The 21,410-nt window shown below is 56.9% G+C and overlaps 2 protein-coding genes across 7 annotated transcripts in view; both read right to left on the bottom strand.

The window, feature by feature from the left end:
- Positions 1-16,907, bottom strand: part of NLGN3 (neuroligin 3) — a 38,313-nt gene extending 21,406 nt beyond the window's left edge. For 3 of the 4 annotated variants that reach the window (XM_040084093.1, XM_040084091.1, XM_040084089.1), the window contains exon 1: positions 15,994-16,052. The gene's annotated coding sequence lies outside the window, so the exon portion shown is untranslated. Of the gene's footprint in view, positions 1-15,993; positions 16,053-16,787 lie in introns of those variants that run through there. The other variant, XM_040084090.1, reaches the window with a different exon arrangement.
- Positions 16,908-20,203: 3,296 nt separating this feature from the next.
- Positions 20,204-21,410, bottom strand: part of MED12 (mediator complex subunit 12) — a 35,175-nt gene continuing 33,968 nt past the window's right edge. For all 3 annotated transcript variants that reach the window (XM_040083829.2, XM_040083828.2, XM_040083827.2), the window contains exon 44: positions 20,204-20,631. In XM_040083829.2, the coding sequence (XP_039939763.1) occupies positions 20,588-20,631 (44 nt within the window). In that variant the 3' untranslated portion in view covers positions 20,204-20,587. The remainder of the gene's footprint in view (positions 20,632-21,410) is intronic.

Here is a 21,410-nt window from a genome sequence, read left to right on the forward strand (position 1 = left end):
CCCACAAGAAAACCACTCAACCAAACAAAACACAACCAAAAACCCCCACAGAAGGTGTCTCAAATCTGTACTGCACATGTGCAGGAGACTCACTGCTCATCATTAAGGATATGGGCCCATGCTGTGCCTGTCCTCCTGATACACCCAAAGAACTTGGCAGCCTCAGAAATCAGGGTAACACAGTAAACAGAAACACTCATCTCAGAAAATCATGTTACTGCACTCAGCCCACCCAAGCAGCAGGGCCTGGCAGGGCTGGGCACGCAGGGCTGGGCATGCAGGGCTGGGCATGCAGGGCTGGGCATGCAGGGCTCTCCAGAGCCTGCCAGGGGAACGCAGGTAATGCAGGACAAGCAGGGCAGCACATCTCTGCACATCACTGCCCTCCACCTCCTCCTGCCCCGCCAGGCAGGCACAGAAACACACCAGCAGGGGCACGACATCGCTGCGTGATCCCACAGACAGATGCCAAAGCCTAAGAAATGCAAGCTGAGTCAAGGGCCAGGAAAACAGCTGAGGCACCCAGAGACCCCCAGCCCAGCTCTGCCCACCACTGCTGGAGCTGCCTCTGCAGCACGGTGCCTTGGCCGCCTTGCTCTGCCTGCAGCTCTGGAGGAAAACCATCACTCATCTCGCATTCCCTGCCGCAATGCTCCTCCTTCAGCAGAGAGCTGACCTTTGCCTACCAGAGACATCCCAGGGGTGAAGTGCTGGCCGGGGACACCCCAAAGCTGTATGCCCGAGCAGGATCTCCAAGCTGCTTCAGACCCACCACTCTGCCTGACGTTGCTGGAAGGCAAACTGCCCAGTGTAAATCTTCTGCTCGGGTTCCTTCAGGTACCACAGGTTAGGGTAAAGCTAATTATTAATGACTGTCATGTCTAATTTGTATGACTGGAAGCCACAGGCAGCTTCCAGTCTTTATGACAGTGCTCCCTGCAGAGCCATTTCAACTGATCTGTCATCATTTTCTGTCTGCAGGAACACCACAGCCCTGCCACTGGTGGTTCCCCAGCTGATTTCCCAGCTCCAGAGCTTCCCCAGGGCTGCAGCCACATGCTGCCACGGGCACTGCTGCTCCACCAACTCCTCCAGGCGAGCAATTTCACGGCACCAGGCAGTGCCACTACGCAGCTGCCCAGCTGGGCTGCACACACCAGTCACGGGGCGGAATTCACAACCCACTTTGCATCCGCGCAGCTTCCGCACGCCCACTGTCACCATCCCGCCCTGACACAATGAGGAATCTCTTTTTACAAAGCACAGCCGAAAAACAGCTCCTTGCTACAGCTCCTCAGGATTATGCTATGGTGATATTCCTCTGGGTTTTTTTGTTTAATCCTCATCCAGCTCTGAAAAAACATGGAAATCTGAAGACAAAAAACAACCCATAAGCTAAGAAAGAATTAAGCACGCATTCTTAACTTAAACAAAACGATGCTACAGGTCTTTAAAACTGTCTGCAGTTACAAGTTTTACAAAGCATGAGGCACAGAGGTGAGCTGCACTAGTGATAGCCAAATATGTCCAGATATGGAGATGCACAGTCAAGGCCCAGCAGCCCTAATGTTACCCTGGGGAGCCACAATGCCTTAACACTCAAACACAGCTCACGGTACTTTAACATTTGTAATTCCACATTTGGTTCCATCATTTTTTAGAGACTCTTTGCCTCCATCTGCCCGAGTCCCCGCAGCACAGGATAAAGGCACCCAAACAATCTCAGTGACATGCTTCCAAGCCTTCCTACGTTTGGATTTTTTTTCAATTACGAACCCAAAAAACGATGCAAACCCTATATCCGAAATTCCCTGGGTTTCAAATGCCTGATTTGGGATAATTACAATACCCCTGTAACGCATCTGATACCCTCATATTGCTGTTCTGTGCTCTGTGCTTTCTGATGTAACTCCATGTTAACATAACATTTAGGACGGGAGTTTAGCCTTAATTTAACGCTGACAGACTGCCATAAAAACCCCAAGCTTCATCCCTTTCACTGCGGGTTGTTGCATGTGCCTTGCACTGCTGCCTGCTGCCTCAACAAGCTCTTAAGCTTCTCGGTCTTCCAAAGCATGAGAAAGAACCGAGAGACCAGAGAGAGGACATTCCGTTCGGGGAAAGCAATTCCCTTCACATCCCATGGGAGGTGGGAGCAAAACTTTTCCCACTTTTGCCGCCTACAGCGCTCTCACTCTTCCCTCCAGCAGGGAAGCCAAACGTGTCCCCCGGCGAGGATGAGCTGGTGCCTGCCTGCCAACCAGGAACGAAGCCGGGCTGGGCTGACACAGCCAAACTGGGAGTGCTCAGACTGGCACGCAGCGAGAAACCGGGAGCACAAAGACGCCGCAGGCAGCCCAGGTCGCTCTGCCAGGCCGCCGGTGGGTGAGCAGAGGAAGTGAGGCTGCTAGCTGTTGGGGATGTTATTCACGCGCTTTGGAAAAACAAATGCTCCGTAGGTATTTCCACGGCCGCGCTGTCTGCCAGACGGCTTCCTCCCCAACAAAGAGACGCTCTCCATGGAAACCTGGGCGGGTGGGATCCTCTGGAAGCCTCTCTCGCAGATGCATATTCAGGCATCTCAACACCAGCCAGACGAGCCGGATCCACACCTCCTCTGGCAGCCGGCCCGAGGAGATGCCAGCAGAGAGCCCGCTCTGCTACTGGACTCCTCATCGGGGCTCAGCCTCCTGCCCCGGAGCACCAAGCCCAAGTTCAGCACACTCACGCCGTGGCTCTGTGTCCCATGAGCTTCAGAGCCAGATGGAGACCTCAGAGCGCCCAGCTGGCACGGATGGATGATCTCCTTCCAACAGCAAGCACACAGTGGATGTCCCACTGCTCCTCCAGCACTGTGCCTCGTGCAGCTCTGCTCAGCGTTTGACCCCCTCGCACTTCGCTGAGGGCCAGCCCATGCACCCCAGAACAAACGTGAGAAACTTCTGCCTCCTCTTCTCCAGGTGAGCTCCAAGAGCTCCAAACCTTTCCACCAGCCTGTGCTCCAGGAGCTCAGCTCTCAGGCAGCAGCACCTGCCAGACCCACTCCCCACCTGGCAGCTTCTCTCCTCCACTGGGCAGCAGCCCCAGCTCCATCCCACCCGGACTACAACACTGCAAAAACCCCAGAGGAAACCCTGGGGAGCAGAGAAGCTGCAGAAAACTGGACCAAGTGTCCCTGTGTCCCAGCAGCCCCTCGTGATAAGCCCTAGTCCTGCAGGTCTCACCCCAGGTTACCCACCCGTGCCACAGGCAGATGTTTCCTGGTCCCACAGCACTGTGGGGGCATTTCCCAGGTCCATCACAGAGCTGGTGAACAGTGATAGGTGGCTCACAGTTACACTGAAAGGGACATGTAGGGTTTCAGAAAGGTCTGCCCTGCTGCTGCTGCTGCTGCTCTGCTCTTCCATGAGTGACCTAAATGACAGAACAGAGTACGTTTCAAAATCTGCACGTGACACCCCAGCACTTCAGAGGCCAGGATGGGAATTTGATGTGCTCCTGACAGACTGGGAAAAGGGCTGAGAGATGATGGGCAGGGCTGTAAGGCACTGGGAGGTAAAAATTGGCACAAACAGGCCACAGAAGAAAAGACAGCAGCAGCTCTGCCACAAGGGTCATGAGGGCTACAGGTGAGTACAAACTGAACGTGAGCCAGCATATCATTGCCACGAAAAAAAGGCAACTACAGGAGGATGTGTGAAAGGCCAGCTTGCACATGAAGTAATTACTCTCCTTCCAGCTCATAAAAACACATCAAGTAATTTTACTGTTGTCCAGAGAACCAGTTTATTCCCCAAAAGATTTGGACTGAGAGAGGCCATGGGAGACCAGCAAGATCATCAAAAAGCTTTGGAGAAACGTCTGGAAGATTTGGATTAGTCTAGACAAGAAAAGTCACAGGGCACAGTTTTATAACATGCAAAGGCCACTGCAAAAAAAATTCAGAGCACTCTGCCCTTTTGTGCTAGGTAGGAGACACATCCATATTGAGAAAGGAAAGTTAAGAGCACACCAGGAAAAGTTAAAGCACTCCATGTCTATCTGCAAAGGGTGCTATGGATGGACCAAGGGATTCCCAGCAGCCCCTCCAGCCCAGTCCCCTACACTTCCCACTGCCCTGGCTGGCAGCTCTGCCCCTGCCCTCATTCATCACCATCTGGGTACACACAGCCACCTTGCCCACGAGCCCTTCAGCATTTAGGGTGCAGAGCAGAGCAGGTAGGAGGCTTCTCAGCACCCAAAACATCCATTCTCCACTCAGCAGAGACCCCTCCCAGAGCCCAGTGTTCCCCACCTCACTCTCCTCCTGAGGCACATCTGCGGGCCCCAGTTTCGAGGCACCACAGTCACTCCAACGGGACAGAAGGAAAAGTCACAGACCTCACCCTCGTTTGCATCAAGATACGACCCTGTGCCTTGCCTTTCCTAGCTCCTACCCACAGCACCACCAATATTTAAAGCAGGCTGAAGGTCAGAAGCCTGTGAGACACTCCACTGCACATCCTCTGCCCCGGGGAGAGGACGAGGGGACCACGTGAGGAGCGTCAGTCAAGTTCCTCAACGCTGCAAGAACATATGTGGGACAGAAGCTCTTTGGCAACTCCCAGACACATGCCAAGATCCTCGAGAGCTTCCATTCACAACAGAAGAATGTTACTCAAAATCCCTGGAAACAGACAATTTCAAGAGCCACTTCTGCTGTGGTGCCAAAGGCCCCCCGCTGCAACATGGCCTGTCACCATTTGCTCCGTGGCCTTTAATGAGTTCTTCATGAAGGAGCCAAGCCTGCCTTGGGAAGGACACCAGGGGCAAAGCAGACCTTTCCCTTGCCCACATTTCAGCCTTTCCGGATATTTTTGGCGTTGAACGTCAGCACGCTGCTCGATGCCCGGCTCCAGGAGACACGCTACCCAGCAGGTGAGACGACCTGGATCGTTCCCAACTCTTGTTTAGCATCAAGGGCTCCAAAAATGCAGGAGGTTTCTCAGTGCCACTGAGATGTGACTGGTGATGCTGCTGAAGGACAGCTGGTGAGCACTGCAGCAGGGACAGCGTTGGGGTCAGCACCCAATACTGCTGATGCAAGAAGAAGGTGACCACTACAGAGGATCCAAGGACAACTGCGCTTGAAAGCCTGGAGACTTTTGGACTGGGCTACACGCTCACCTTGAGTCAGTCTAGGTTTTGACTGACCTTCCCACTCCCTGCTTCCCAGGAGCCTGGTGGAAAGCTGAGACAGGCCCACGTGGCACAGCCCGCAGCTGCTGTGTGAGCAGGAGGCTCTGCCAGGACGGGAAGAGGGCAGTGGCAGCAGCCTCTCGGTGGACTGCCGTGTTCCCACATGGCTCAGGGATGGCTGCTGGAAGCTGCCTAGTTATTGCCACGTTCTGGATAGAAATCATCTAGATTATCTCACGTTACGGCTTTCCCAAGCCCAGCACGAATACGTAGCGGCAGCTTTTCTCTCCCTCTCCTTGCTGTTCGCAGTTTCAGCGTACAAACCCTGGCCTGCAGGGACAGAAGTTAACCAGAAGCACTGTCCGAGCACAGCTGAATCCACACTCGCTTCCCCAGCCCCGGAACAGCCAAGGAAGCGCCTGACTCGGTCCGGAGGATCTCAGAGCCCCGGGACTCGCCGGGACCGGCAACATCTGGATGTGGCATCGCTGTGTCTCGCTCAGGAGGGCCGGCGAGCCCGCGGAGGAACGGGGCTGGCTCCCGGAGCCCCGGGCGAGGCTGAGCGCTGCCCGCAGCCCGCGGGAGCTGTCCCGTCAGCACCGCCCGGGGCAGCTCCGCAGCTCCCCGGCACACCGCGGCCACCCCGGGCTCCCGACACCTTCCCGAGCAGGGGAGAGCGAGGTGCCCAGCTCTTCTCGCTGGTATCCAGCCACAGCTCACTAGGGAAGGGTTCAAAGCTGCGCCGGGGAAGGTTTACGCGGGGCGTTAGGAAGCGTTTGTTTAGCCAGAGGGGGCTCAAACACTGGAACGGGCTTCCTGGAGAGGTGGTCGATGCCTCAAGCCTGCCAGTGTTTGAGAGGCATTTGGACAAGACCCTTAACCACATGCCTTAATTTTAGGTCAGCCCTGAATGGGCCAGGCAGTTGGGCTGGATGATCATTGTAGATCCACTTAACTGAAATTATTCTATTCTATCCTATTCTATTCTATGCAGTGTTTCACAAATAAATGTTGGAATTGCTGCACCTCTGGCTTTGTGCAAGGCAGGTAGGTGACTGACAATGCAAAAGTGCCTCCACAGAACCCTGGAATTTCCAGACGAGTACTCAGGAGAGAGCTGACAGACAATCTGCTTTCAGCAAGCCCTTGGCACCAGCACAAAGTTCATGCCAAGACAACTTGCTCACTCTCCCACACATCACAAACAAGCACCAGGCACCTACTCCAAGGCAATATAATCTCCCTCAAATCTGTGATCAACACTCCACAGCTAGCAGCCCAAGTGCCAATCTCACCCAGCCAAGAGAGAGCTGGCTCCACCAGCAGCGTTCCCCTCACTTCCTTCTCCAGCTTCAGGAAGCTGCACATTGGCATTATCCCACCTTCTCAGCACCATCCCCCTCACATCTGCCAGAGGGATGCCTCCTCTCCTAAATAATAACTCCTGGAAACCACCATGGCTAACGGGGGCCATTTTTACAGTTAACATGGATCATTATGACTGAACTGTGTTAGGGAACAATTACACGAGCACAGCGCTCTCATCAATAAGCTTCCAAAAGTCCAGGTATTTCTTATGTTAGCAAAAGCAGATTTGAAGTCTAACAAAGAAAGGAGACTTTGGTGACCCAAAGAGGCTGGCTCAATGACACCCCCATTTCTGAAATGCCTGAAACTAAGAGGCAAGCACAAAACTGAGTTGCTGATGCAAAACTCTGTCACACCCCAGCCCCTCAGGCTCCTTTCTGGGCACCCAGACACACAAAGGACGTGGAGCTCCCACAACCAATGGGCCGTGGGCGATTTTCACAAAGCTCTGTCCGACCCATACCACCACCTGTGCCAGAACTGCTCAAGACATATCACACAAGCTCCGAGGAAAGCTGAGAAAGCATCGGTGGCTGCGGGCAGGGCGAGTGTGTGCACAGCCAATGCTTTCCATGGACTCGGTGGACTGGGGGAGGCTCTATAAATGTAAGGAGGTGGGCTGGGCAGAGAGGAACCGACTGCAGCCTAAAATACTTGGACTTCCTGCAAATGTGATTAGGGAGGGTGGGCAACAAAATCCGAGAGTGTTCTGAATGGGAACAGCTACATCCAAAATAAGTTGTCAATGTTTCATTTTCACTGTCTCAAAGCAGGAAGCCAAATCCACTTAATCAAGGGTTGGAATCCAGACGGTGGCTTTGGAGCCTCTGGTTTCAGCAGCAGAGCCAGTAAAGGACTGTTTCTTTAACCAGCGTCTGCCCCAACCACCCATTTCTGCCTAACATCACTCTTTATCAGCTCAGAAAGGTTTTGCAAGGCAGAACTGCAAAACAGGTTGTGGAAGTATTCTGGGCTAAAAGCAATAAAACGCAGGCCAAAGAACAAAGATTAAAGAAATAGCTGGAGACGTGCAGGAACTACTGCACAGAAGCTGAAACATGACACAGTAAGTTTTCCCATTAAGAGATAAGGTTACAAGTTATCTGGCAGCACGTAAGCACCATCTTTTTGACTACCACCACCACCTTGTCTCCTACCATGAGACGCCAAGCCCACAGAGCAAGGCGGTTCTGTGGGGAGAGCACATCCCTGTGCAAGGGGTGGTGTGGGCAATCCCGACAGAGGCAGCCCTCGAGGGTCACTGTGCAGGCAGCAGAGCCACGTGTGCTCCCTCAGGATGCAAGAAACCCCAAGCATTGAGTCCAGCACCAAATTGTTCCCTCAGTGCAGGGTCTTTGCTCAGGAAAGCCATCCCAGGAGATGTCTGACTGTCCACACCACCTCCACCTCGTTACAACAGCCCCTACTGCCAGGTGAAACAGCAGACAGGCTCTGCACAGACACTGGTGCCCAGAGCCTGGCACGCAGGGCTGTGCCACCCCATGCTGCCGAGCTTCCCACGGCTGGGAGAGCTGCAAGGTCCTGACCTGTGCCAGGGACACCCCAGCTGAACCGCAGCCCATCACCCTGCTGCGTGCCCCACACACCCCACTGGACTCAGATGCTGAGTTTTATCTTAGCGTGAGCGACCCTGACCAAAGACCAGACGTGATTTTCTGGCCACATTGCAAATGTCCCTTTGAGCCTAGTGGCACCAGCAGTGACCCACTGCTCCGTGACACTGCAGCTCCCCTGGGGGCACAATTAGTGCCAGCTCTGCCTTGGCTGGCCTGGGAGAACACGCTCCCCTCCTCACAGCCCTCCTCAGCTACAACGGAGAGCTGCTCTCTGCCAAGCAGGGAGTGGGATACCCGCACCTGGACCGGGGCAGGGGATGGGGAGCAGCGACCACCGGCAGCAAAGAGCAGGTAGGACGGAGCCGTGATGCACAATCCCTCTGCTCCCACCAGCCAGCAGGTTTCACCGGAAACCTCAGAAAGATCCAGATGTGGGGGCGGGAAGATGCCATTGTTGCTGGAAGCACCGCGGACTCCTCCATGCACGCCAGCACCCTGCAAGCTGCCGGTGGCACAGGACACCAGGTCCCTTTCCTGGCAGGGCAGGGCAGGGCAGGGCAGGGCAGGGCAGGGCAGGGCAGGGGACACCGTCCCGGGGCAGCACCCCTTGGCAGAGCTCCTGCGGGAGCCACACACCCAGAGCCAAGATGACACAGCGTCAAGCAGCCACATCCTGCAGCAGGCACCGCTCCTCCAGGCTGACGTCAGCCTCCGCAAGAGCTGGCAGGCAGGACATGCTGTGCATGCCGGCCGAGCTGCTCCCAGACACCGCCCGGCCCCGGCCCGTGCTCCTCACCCGCTACGACTCATCTACGAATTGAATTTCACGCTCCAGGATGAGGCACAGGTGCCCGAGGAGCCGCCCTCCCGCTCCGCGCATCCCGCCCCACCCCGCTGCCGAGCGCCGGGAGCGCGGCTGGAGCTCCGGAGATGCTGGGCACAGCCCCGGCAGGCACGGGCGGCATCGGCTCGGGGAGCCCTGCGGCCCCCGGCTCACCTCCAAAGCCGCCCATCCTGCAGCTGAACGAGATAAGGGCCTCATCCCAGAGTTACTGGTTTCCCCAGAAACCTTCTACAGGCTTTCCCAGGAATTCTGGAAACGCAGAGATTTGGTACGAGCTCCAGTGAGCAACCTAAGGAGTTTTCACAGAGACCACCAGCAGCACGGGCTGTGTGCACAGCTGGACAGATGTGGTGTGTGTCACCTCGGAAGGACCTCAGACAGCCCAGGTGTAGGGTGTCGACAGCCTCGACCCTACTAAGAGGAGCAGCTTCCTTCAGCAGGGGAGCCTGCCCTCAACAAGGCCATCAGCTGCTCACCTTCCCAAACCAAAACCAAAGCTGGTGTGACTAAGCAGAAGACCATGGAAGCGCCCTGGACCAGAGCCTGCAGCCACAAAGTCTTGCTCATGCAGCCAGGGCTCACTAGAGACTGTAGGTCAGGCAAGCCAGCAGCTAGAAAGGAAACCCATTCAAATTTAATCCAAAATGTATTTTCTATTTTCCCTTGTAAATTTATCCTCCCATATTTTCTATCTTCAAGCACAAAAAAAAAGCAGAAAGCCTAAAACCTCTGGCAAAAAATAAAAATCCTTTAATGTGTTTTACTGCAAATACCACCTCATGTTAAGAAATAAGCTGGACCATAGCAAATCAGGCAGCCTGGGGATGCCCTGTCTCTCCAGAGGGAGCAGACCAGAGTGAAGCAGGACAGACAGGCATGCTGCAAGGACCAACAATGCCGAGGAAAGTCAAGTTCAAGTGCCATGATGGCTCTCATGCTCCCTGCTGCTCCTCAGAGGTCCCTGAGCCCAGCTCTGCCTCAGCAGATGCCCACTTGGAAGCATCGCTCCCGGCGGACACAGGAGGAGTTTTTTTGTTACGAAGAGTAGGCAACCAATTGGCTTCTCCTAAACTCGTGAGCATCAAACTACAGCAGCTCCCTGCCCGAATCTGCAATCTCAGATTCTCATCCAGAGACCCCAGTGGCAACAGAGACCAAAAGGACGGGACAGAAACTGATTCTCTCTTGAGGCACAGGGCAGCTGCCGTCCAAGGGAAATTTTGGTTTGTGGCTGCAAGACACCCTTCTGCTGCTGGCTGGACACTTCCCTCAGTCCTCCTGGAATTCACAAGGATGAGAAACAGCATCTTCTTCATAAGCAACGACCTCACTTGACCTCATAGTGCTGCCTGCCAGCCAAAACCCACGGGGGACTGCTGCACCCCCAGCTCATCCCTGCATCCTCCTCTCCAAGTCCACTTCTCCCATAAGAAGCCAACTGCTCCCAAGCCAAGGCTCACACCTCCCTGCTGTCCCTGCACGTCTCTGGGCTGCTCAGGAGCTGGGGAACAGCCTTTTGGCAACCCACATACACCAAGGTAAGGCTGAACTGGACCCTCGTGGGCAGCAGGACATGAGTCTTTTCTCATCTGAGGATAAAACCAGGAACAAAGCTGACACTGACGTCTCCTGATGTGTATGGGAACAGGCAGAGACAGGGGATTGGAGGAGGGGGAGATGAAGATCAGATCCCTGGTGACCCCACAGTGCCTGTCATGTGCAGCAAGCCCCAGGGAATTGGGACAGCACTAAGAGGAGACTCCAGCTCTGCCACCAACGCATCCCTGTGCCCAGGGAAGCAGAGGAAGCAGAGCTGTCTGGGAACACAGCAGGAAGGGATATTGCCATTCATTTTCAAACCAACTGAAATAGAACCTGAGCAGCAGACAAAAGCCTGTCAGAGGTCTCCAGCAAAGGGCCCTGTGAAGCCAGGGCTTGGTGCTTAGCACAGGTCCTGTACCTCCCAGCAGCTGCACCTCCATCATGTGGGGAAAGCATCCCATAATCTCAGCGAGGAAGAGGGACTGAGCACGCACCTGTCACCCTGTGCCACGCTAAGTAACAGAACTGGGTGGGGATAAACCCATCCTTCTTTACCAAACCCCAGCGCTCCCTCCTGGCTCCACACTCTCTGGTGGGCAGAATGTTATGAAAATAACAGAGCAGACCACAGGTCCATCTTGCTCTGTGTACTTGCAAGCAGTCAGAAGCACAAGTAATTCACAGCCCAGCAGCTGCCCAAGCCAGAGGTGGATCACAGTGTATTTATTAGTTCTGGGGGAACCTCTTGCCCTTCTTGAAATCATCCCATTTCTCCTGAAACTAATGCAAGGTTTTGCTGTTCATAACACCTTGTTCTGAGGACTTCTGTGATTTGATAGCACATCTACAAGAGGCAATGCCCCTCCTCCTGTTTGGCACCTCCTGAGAGCTTAATTTGATGTGACCTTGTACTTGTATGAAAATAAACAATGGACAGTTAACCTCTATCACTTCTCTCCTGGCCTCCTGTAGACACATCTTATCCATCTTGCTGTTTTTCTTTCCCAGTCTGAAGAACCCTGCCTTATTTAGCCATTTTTCTTTGCAGAGAGGCCACCAGACCTCCGAGCAGCTCTGCTGCAACTTCCAGGCATTTGACTCCACGATGATCTCAACAGCCACACATCTCTCCTGAGCTCCCCATGGGCAGCTCTGGAGACAGAGACACAGAGCAACCCCTGTCCTTCTCCTCCATCACTGTCCCACGAGTCCTGAAGTTGCTCAGTGGTGCCTGGAGTTATGTGAGGGCAGAAGAAAGACACCAAGACAGTTGGAGTCACATATTCACCTTCACAACTCCTTTAGCACTGGGTGCCAGCACCAGGACATGGACAGGATCACCTCCACGGAGTGCCACGCAGACATTCTGGCCACGTTACGGATTTGGGCGTCTTCTCCCCCTCCTTTAGAGCAGCACCAACTGCTTGATGAAGGCCAGGTCCCTGCAGCCCCTGATCATCACAAAAGGGCATTCTCAGCTCTCCCCAGACCCATCTCAGAAGCCTCCTGACCAAATTTTCCCAGCCATCCTTGCCCTCAGCAGCCATCAGACCCAAACAAGGCTCATGCACTGTACAAGCCCTGTAACATGCTCTCTCTGCAACCTTTCCCAAACTTTGCCACCTGCTCCGCTGGCACGGCCAGAGCATCTGGCCACCAGGCAAAGTTTCAGCTCCGCTTGCCAGGCACCTTACAGGATATGCTCGCAGCGAGATGCAGTTTGAAAATAACAGATGTTACTCCACTGTTCTGCATTTTGCAGTGTCAGGAGCAAGGCTTCTTTACCAACAATCCTCCCAGCTCCTTGCCAAGGCAGTCTCATCCCAAACAGCGCTCCCCAGCACAAAATCTTGCTCACAGACAGCCCCTGCCACGTGCTGTCCCTGCTGCCAGGCAGACAACATGGCAAAAGGGATATATTGCAAGAGCAGAGCTTCCACGACTTCAAGACTTAGCAGGAGCACAGGCTTCATAATGGACTGCAGCACCACATGACTACTGAGCACAGACAAGCCTCCAAAGTGCACATCCCTCCCATCCAGGGAGAACTTCCAGGAGCTACACAAACCAGACAGGACCCAGCAGCTGCAGCCAGAAGCACCCATGTCGTCCCACTGCTCCCTCTTCACCCCCGTTTCCTCTCAGTCAGACTCGCTCCAGGGTCTGAATGATGTGGGTTCAGACTGGCAGCTCTGGCAATTGCAGGACCATTTATTCATTCCCCTCACACCCACAGCAGAATCCTGCTGAGGCCAGCAGCACACAGTGCTGGTCACAGCCTGCTCCCTGCCCCCAGCTCTGGGGAGTATCACGGGAGGAGACCACCAGAGCATTCAGCCCCCCATGCAGCACCACCCAGCCCAGCTGAGCTCAGTCCTCAGCCCCGGCTCTCCTCTGGTGTCCTGGTCCCAGGATCCAGCCTGCCTCCTCCTGCTGACGTGCCCCGTGCTGCCTGGGACCACCTCCCCTCTGTGCTGACCCAGAGCCACGGCGCCCTTGGCTGCCTTTCAAAGCTGTCAGTGGCAGCCAACAACCACAGACCACAGCAGAGGAATTTGTCTGGGATCCCACAGAGAGCCGGTAGCTTCCATCCCAGTGGCACTGGGAGTTCTGAGGACAGAGCCAAGCTGTCCCTGCCCCGTCCCTCTCTGCACTTGGTGCACAGCCCCAGGATGGCAGATACACAGACCCTCTGTGCTCTGCTCTGAGATCCCACAGGCTCCTCTGCAGCTCCACAACTTGTTGCACAGACACACACTTCATGTCCCCATCATCACCACTTCCCACCATCCTTCCACTCTTCTGCTGTTACTGGATCCCTCCAGCTGCCACCAGTGCAGCATGGCCACTTCCACACTGCTCTGAGGCCACAGTAGCTCCTGGACAGCCAGGAGAGCTTCCTTTCCTCCCTGCCTGCTGCAAAGAAATAGCTTCTAGAAGGCAGGATAGAGGAAGATGGCAGCAAATTGCTCGGGAGGCAGCAGACTCGCTGTGGCTGGGGGCGTTTAGGAGCTGGCTGAGATGATGCTGTTTGGGATTTGTTTGGATGGAGCTCAGAGACTTGATGACCTCGAGGTCCCTTACTTATCAGCTGTCCTAAAACACCTCCTCCCTTGACACAAAGGCCATCATGGACGTGCCAGAGGATTTTGGCAGTCACAGTCTCCTTGCTCTTGCTGGCGGACGTGATCCTGATCAAAAGACACCTGGAACAAATCCCTGCCTGTGTTGGACATGAGCACCCAGAGCAGCTCCCACAGGGAGCCGGGACAGACACAGCCACCACATCTGGAGCCTGAGCACGGTGCTCTGCCAATTCTCACGCTGCCCTCTGAAGCTTTGGCTTTGCCCCTGGCCCTGGGCAGCCTGCTCAGCAGCTCCACTCATGACTCCCAGGTTCTGGCTGCCCTCACCACCCTGCTCTCGAGCACCTTCCCTCCAGCCCTTTGGGACAAAACCCTCTACACGGGCTCTGGAAAAGAGACATCCCCAGATGAAAAGCGCAGGGCGACCTGCTTGGCATGGGCTCAACCTTCCCCTCTAACAAGGCTGCCCGGGATGCCCACTGCTGTTGAGTGTGGGCAGTCGGAGGCCGTGCAAGGCAGCACCAGGCAGACCCTGCCAAGAGCTCTGCAGCTCCCCTTCGCTCAGCACAGAGCGTGCAGGGCTCTCACGCCCGTGTCCGAGGGCTGCCCTGCACCTCGGCAGCTTCTGCTGGTGCTCTGGGGGTTGAGAGCTGCGTGTTTGCAGGTGTCCAACCAAACTCCACATCCCGACCGCACGCGTAACCATGGCAACTGCACATGCGAGTGGCAAAGCCTCGAGCCCGGCTAACTGCAAATGCAAATGAAGCAAACACATGCACGGGCGCTACGAGTGTGACCTCTAAATGTCAGCCTTTAACCGTTTTGCAGGCACCAGCTCTGGTGGCGGCCACCTGCAGCCTGCAGAGCAGGAAGAGGTCTGGTTCCAGCGGGGACCTCTGGGTGCCCAGCCCTGCAGCGGGTGGTGCACGGGTGGCATGGGTGCTTGTGTCTCGGTGACAGGTGCTTGTGCGCGCCCCTGGCACAGGCATTTCCCAAAGAGTGGCTCCTGCCTTGGCAACCAGCAGCTCCCTCTCTGAGGACACATCCACTCCTTACCCAGCTGGCAGATGCTCCCAGCTCCACGGAGGACCCTGGTTTGCAGGGAAAGGAAGGTCCCAGCAGGTTGACACAAAGCATGGCCAGCACAGAGGCTCGTGGGGAGCTGGCTCTGCCATCACCTGGGGCTGAGCCAGCAGCAGCATCAGATGAGGCTCTCTCAAAGGATGGAAGGAAAATCCCAGCCTTTTGGGGATGTCATGTCAGAGCCATCTCCCCAAGGGAGGTCTGTGGCCTTGGGAAAGGCCGCTGATAGAGGCATAAGGAGGTGTCACCATTTGGAAGAGTGTGGTCCAGAAACTGCCTGGCTGGACAAAGGCCTCAGGTCCCTTATCATTTCTCTCCCTTGCTGCTGACAGCACCAGATGCAGACAGAGCCCAGCACTGACCATCACCCACTACGCCTGTCCTGCTCCATGGCACGAGGGAGCCAAGCCCAGGTGAACTCCGGCCACAGCACATCGCTGGGGGCAGCAGCAACGCCTGCACCTCCCACCCCGCTCAGGGACGGGTGGGCAGAGGGATGAATGGATATCTGGCCTGCTGCCCCGCTCAGGGATGAGTACGGCCAGCTGTCTGACAGCAAGCCTGCCTCCAACTCGGTCCCCGGCCCCAGAGAGAAACAGGGAATGTCCTTTCACTCCAGGAGCCCAATGGCTAATGTCATTCCTAACGCTATGCCAAATAAACTGAGCCAAGGGGATCTCCTGCCTGCCCTTGACCCAGGGATGCTCACACCTGCAGCCCGCCAGCGCCAGGAGCATCCTTGCACCCCGAATAACCCACCCGCCAGCACCTACACCAGTACCCCCGGCGCCAACACCCCACCGCAGACACCCCACAGCCCCGGGGAAGGATCCCAATCCCCGGAGTGAGAGCGCTCCAGCCCGGAGAGCCCGCGCTGCCCGCTCTGCGCTGGCTCCGCCGTGCCGGGCCGAGCGGGACCGGGCGGCCCGGCGGATGCGGGGCGGGGGCCGGGATGCGGGGCCGCGCAGCTGAGGCGGGCGCACAATCCCCCTTTCAGCACGTCGCCATGGCAACCCGCCGGCTCGCCGCGGCCGCTCATCCGGCCCCGTTAACCCTCGCCGTTACCCGCCGCCGCCGCCCGGCCCCACCCGTTAACCCCCGCCCCGCCGCCGCCCCGCTCCGCCGCCCGGCTCCGGGATCGCCGCCCGAACCGGGACCGCCCCCCGCCCCGAGAGCCCCGCGGCCGGAGCGGCGGTCACGGCCAGCCCCGCGGTCCGGTGCCGTCCGGCCGCCCTCCCCATCGGTGGCCGCCGCGGGCAGGGCCGTGCCGGGCCGTGCCGGGCCGTGCGGGGCGGGGCGGGGCGGGCGCACTCACCGTGGCGGGCGGCGGCGAGGCTGGGCCATGCCGGTGGCGGCGGCGGCTGCCCCGCGCTCCGCTCGGTCCGGCCCGACCCCGCACCGGGAGCGCGCGGCGCGTGCACGGCGGAGGCGGGCTGGGGAGGGGCCGGCCCGCAGCACCCCTTCGCTGCCGCCGCGCTGCCCGGCACCGGCACCGGCACCGGCACCGGCACCGGCACCGGCGCCGCCCCGAGCGGACATCCCCCGGCCCCGCCGCCGAGCCGGCCGGGCCCGGTACCGCACGCCCCGGCACCTGCACCGCCCTGGTCGCTGCGCCGAGGGGATGCCGCACCCGCCGAGCAGTTGGGTACCGCGCCCTCCGGGTACCGGCACCAGCCGCACCTGCACCCCCGGGATCCCCCAGACCTCCCCCAAACCTGCCCTGCTGTCGGCCCTGGGCGGAGGGGGTCGCCCCAACCTTCCCGACCGGGACACCTGCACAGCCTGGGGCGCCCCGCGGCGCCCCAGCAAACGAGCCCGTCTGCGGGGGCATCCCGCGCTGTCCTGTGCATACAGAATCCCGCCCCACTGCAGCCCGTGCCTGCCCCAGTCACTCTGCAAGCGTTCCTTCCCACCCTGCCACGGCCCCGGGCCGTGCTGTCCCGGCACACCCCACAGCAGCCGGAACACCCCTCAGCCCCGGAATATTTCCCCACAGCCGGGGAGCGGTCCCCGCCTCTCGTACTGCTCCGCAGTGCCCAGCGGCTCTAGGGAGGATTCAGCAGGTACTCAGCGTGGGGTGCCCCATCCCAGCCTAGCCCTGCCACGCACCGGGCTCCAGTCTCAGCAGCCACAGCCCCACAGGCTCCCAGCAGCACCGCGCAGCAGGACCCAGCACCTCTGTCATTCCCCTTCCCAGCATGGGGGTATTTTCCCCTCCCACTCATGGCCTCCTGGCAGGAGCCGCCTCTCCTACAGCCTGCCGCTGCCCATAGCAGTGTTTCAGTCTTGCCTGATGGGATTACAGAAATCATTCGAAACAGGGCATGGATTTGGGTCTTGATGGATGCATCTGATTGCTGCCTCCCTCTGCCATTGCCAAGGTAGCATCAGCTGCGATGCCTTCACAGAGCAGGCACCATTTCCTGTTCAAGATGTTTGCATGGCAGCGTCTGAAGGGCAGCAATTGATTTCGAGTCTCCCACACACCCCTGGCACCTGCACTGAATCTGTGAACGTGCAGTGGCAGGGAGATCCCTGCACCCCAGTGCAGGTTGGGCTTCACCTGCCCCGGGGCTTTCCAGCTGCTGCTGCAGAGCAGGGCAGAGCTTTCCTGCTTCTCCTGCCCTGCTACCTTTCCCAGGGACTGCTTGTGGGTGGTCAGCAGCTTGACTGAGCTTGTTGCTGGCCTGTTACGCACAGGATGAATATAGGGTATACTGATATAGCTCACCCTATTTATAAATATATATATATATATATAAAAAAATATAGAGGGTGAGCTGCAAGCTGCCACAAAGTATGCCGCTGAGCAGGCAACATGGTCCAGCACTGCCTGGGATGGATGCACAACCCTGCCCTGTGCTTATAAGGGTTCACTGGCTCTGAGAATCATCTTGAAGGGGGCCCTGGACCGATGCTGAGCTGCCCTGCACCAGGCAGGGCATCAGGCATAGCTCCCTGGTCCTGCTGCCCAACCAAACCTGTCCGGGATGGGGTCATGAAGCACGGCTGCAGCGGTGCCTTGTGCTCCAGTTCACACCATGAGCGCTGCAGGAGAGCTGGGGACTCACACAGCTGCTCCACGCCCTGCTCCGGTTGCTTGACTGAGCAGTGTTCGATTTTCTTGCACAACACCGGTTCTGACAGTGCCTGACAAGCCACCTTTGCCCAAGGTGTGCTCCGTGGGGACCCTCTGTGCCAGGCTGCTGCGTGGGGTGGATGTGTAGGGCAGAGCCCGCTTCAGCCCATCCATCCACCCCAATGCATCAGGAATTGTTGCAATCCCAGGCTTCTCCTCAGATGCTGGGCACAGCCCGTGTGGCATCGCCTTCAGGGAGCCCAGCATCAAACAGGCACACCCCCACAGCACTTGCTCCCTGGACTGGTGGCCCAGCAGGGCAGCTGTGTGCATTACTCAATGGGCAGTGAGTATTAAAATGCCCCCGGTTGCCTCTGGCTGTGTCACCAGCAGCGTTTAGCCACGACTCGGAGAAGGAGCAGAAGGGCTGGAAGCTGTCAGACCTGCTTAAAACGGCCGCGGCTCAGCGCTAATGTGCAGCACAGCAGCTGCAAGGCACGTAGCCAGGCCAGGCAGAGCACGGCTCCCCAGACAGCCCCGTGCTGTGACCAGGTCCTGCACTGGTCCCCACTTCCCCCTGCACCCACTGAAAACCTCTGGGCAGCCACCGAGGGTTGCGTGGGATCTCGGGCGCTGTGGCAGCCCGGCGTCTGTCACCACGGCAGAGCTCCGGAGCGCTGCTCATCCCACACAGAGCCGGCCTGCCAAGCAGCTGACAGCCGCGGGACGCCTTCTGCCAGAGGAAGAGCAGGGCCAGCCCTGTCGCTGGGCCATGCAATAAAGGGTCCCGCGGCAGCAGGAAGGGACAACCCATCCCCTCTCTCTCCCAGGAAGGCAGGGTCGCTCCTGCGGTGCTTCCTCCGGCTACCCCCATCAGAGCTCACAGATGAGCCCCCGAATGGGCGCTGTCTCTGCGGCACTCCCGTCCGGCCGCAGCGCAGCCCTGTCCGGCCGGCGGGGCCGTGCCGTGCCGCCCCCCGCCCGCTCCGGCTGCTGCAGAGCCGCCCCCTCCCAGCCCCGGCGCGGCGGCCATGCAGGAGGAGCGGCCCAGACGCCGCTCGGCGCAGGCTCAGCCGCCTCCCAGGGCCGGCAGAGGAGGGGGCTGGCGGCCACGGCCCTACACAGCAGGAAAAGGGGCACGGCGTGGGCAGAGACACGGCCCCGTGCCCCCAGGGAGTGCCCCCTCCGTGTCTGCCCTCCCGGCAGGACGAGGGGAACAGAGCAGGGGCCGCCTGACACAGCCACGGCCAGGAGCTTCCACCTCTGGCGGCAAGGGGGAAGATGGGGAATGCAACAGCCAGCTGTGCCCCAGGCTGATCGGGGTGAAAGGGGACAAGCAGGGGTGCAGAGGGAGCAACCCTCTCTCCCCATGAACGGAGTCCCTTCCATCAGGCTTGTCCAGCAACACCTTCCATCGGCCCTGCAGCCACAGGACAAGAGCCTGGCATCGGTGCAGGTGTTTGGGGACAAGCAGGGCAGAGAGGGTGCAGTGCCAGGCACACACAGAGAGCAGAACAGCTTCATGTATGCTCCCAACGAGGAAAGGGCTCAAGCTCCAGCTCCTGGGACAGCAGACACAGGCCCATCACCAAAGACAAGGGGCACTGCCACCCCTCAGTTCTCTGAGCTTGCCTTCATGCTGTGGCCCACCCTCCAGAACTGTCTGCCCTCAGATGAAGATTAGGTGCAGCTCCTTGCTGAGTCCTTGTGGCCTCACCCTGTCCCACAGAGATGGGACAGAAGGAAGATGGTGGTGAAGAAAAGCTACCACAGGGACCACAGGTCCAACTCCTGAGGAAGAACCCAAGAGAGAAGAAAGCTGCTGGTGGCTTCCAGGTTCAACTGACAGCAGGAGCAGCCAGCACCAAAATCAGACCTCATGGCAGCAGGCTGCACTAAGCAGGGCAGAAGTTCAAAACGCCCATTTCCCATGCAGAGAAAGCACCCTGGCTGTCAGGAAGGAGCTAACAGAGGAGCCTCGGTGCTTATCAGCCAAACCTTGTTGTGATGAGAAGCAAGAAGCAGCACTGTGAGTGCACTCAGTCTGCAGCTCCTCCTAGACTGCAGAGGTAAGGAGCTTGAGCATCTCTGTAACTGCTGTGGTGGGGGAAGCTGGGCTTGTTAGAGCTCAGAATTACCCTGCAATTGAAGTCCCTCTTAGCTTAATAGCAGTGTCCTGGTGGAACATGCAACAGGACTACCTGTAAAGCCCTTAATCAACATATAAATCCTACAAAGCTTGTATAAACCTTTGCAAGTATGTGAACACCAGCTTATGAAATAAACAGGGAAGAGCTTTCCTTCCCAAACAAAATTGTTTAGCCTTCACAAAAGCTAAAAATGCAGACATTAGTTCTACCGAGGAAGAGATGAAGACCATGGGTGGAGGATGCTGTAACTGGGAGGAATGCTGAGGAGGAAAGAAAGGCTCTGAATACACACTCAGTTTGCAAAGTAAGCTCTCTGTATTCATCCGAGAATGTCTGCAGTATGGAGTTCATCTGGTATAAATAAAGTACAAAATTTTACAATGTCTTAATCATTATTTTAACAAAAATACTAAAAACAGAGTAAAAACTGAAACCAAAGTGGGACGGGAGACTATCAGCCACAAGGGATCTCCATAAACATTTGTAGAAACTGGATAGTAAAAACACTTTCTCTGTACAATAAAATGCTCCTCCTGGCATCTCCCTGTGAGACAGACAGCAGCAGCACTGGGGGCACAAGGACAGAGGCTGGGGGCTGCCTCAGGGTGTGGGTCAGGCTGAAGAGGCTGTGTCCATCCACAGTGGTATCTCCCTCCTGAATCAGGCTGAAGTGCCACAGGTCAGTAGCGTCCAAATGGGTTGTTGTTCTGCTGTGGCTGTGTATCTGTTGAGGTCAAGACAGAGTTAATCACAAGCTGTAGTTGAGAAAAGAAAGATTCCCCTCCCCACGTCACCAGTGCAGTATGAGGAGTGTCACAGGCCATGAGGAGGAAAATGTAACCACTGTGGTACTCCCTGTGCTGCAGATCTCTCTGAGCCTTCAGGCAGCAGCACAGCCAGGATCCCACATTCTTTCAGGAAGAGAGAGATATGTACTAGTCCTGATCCTGAAGTTTGCAGGGAAAATCTCTCCATCCCTCATGGTGCAACTGGAGGACCATAACAAAGCCCTGAAAGGTGGCGAGTAGCTGGGAGGATGAGTTTATGGATTAATTATTTCTGATTTTGAAATAAAGTCAGCTCTGTAAAATTACACAACTTCTGCAGCCATACAAGCTGCTGAGCTAACTAGTGTCACTCATCCTAAAGCGCTCCCAGAAACCAAAGGTTTCAGAGAAAATTTCCCTGGCTTCCTGTCAGTATCTCCATACAGGCCCAAAGGATTTCCAGATGGCACAAAGGCAGGAAACATGGTAAAGTTACATTCAAGAACCTCATGAACTTCCAAACTGCTGGGACTGCTGTTTTGTGATTTACAGTGCTCACAGTATGTATGAGTACTGTCTGATACATACAATTCTGTAGTTCTTTTTCCTCAAACATCAGCACGTGTGACCCTAAGCCCGTAAGTAAAAGGAGACGAGTGTAACCTGGCTGGCCTGCTGCCTTCTCAACTCTTCTGGAAATTCAGGGGTACCCTGCAATCTCTTAAGGCAGTCTATC

Source organism: Hirundo rustica, chromosome 21, assembly GCF_015227805.2.
Source record: "Hirundo rustica isolate bHirRus1 chromosome 21, bHirRus1.pri.v3, whole genome shotgun sequence".
Lineage (NCBI taxonomy): Eukaryota > Metazoa > Chordata > Aves > Passeriformes > Hirundinidae > Hirundo > Hirundo rustica.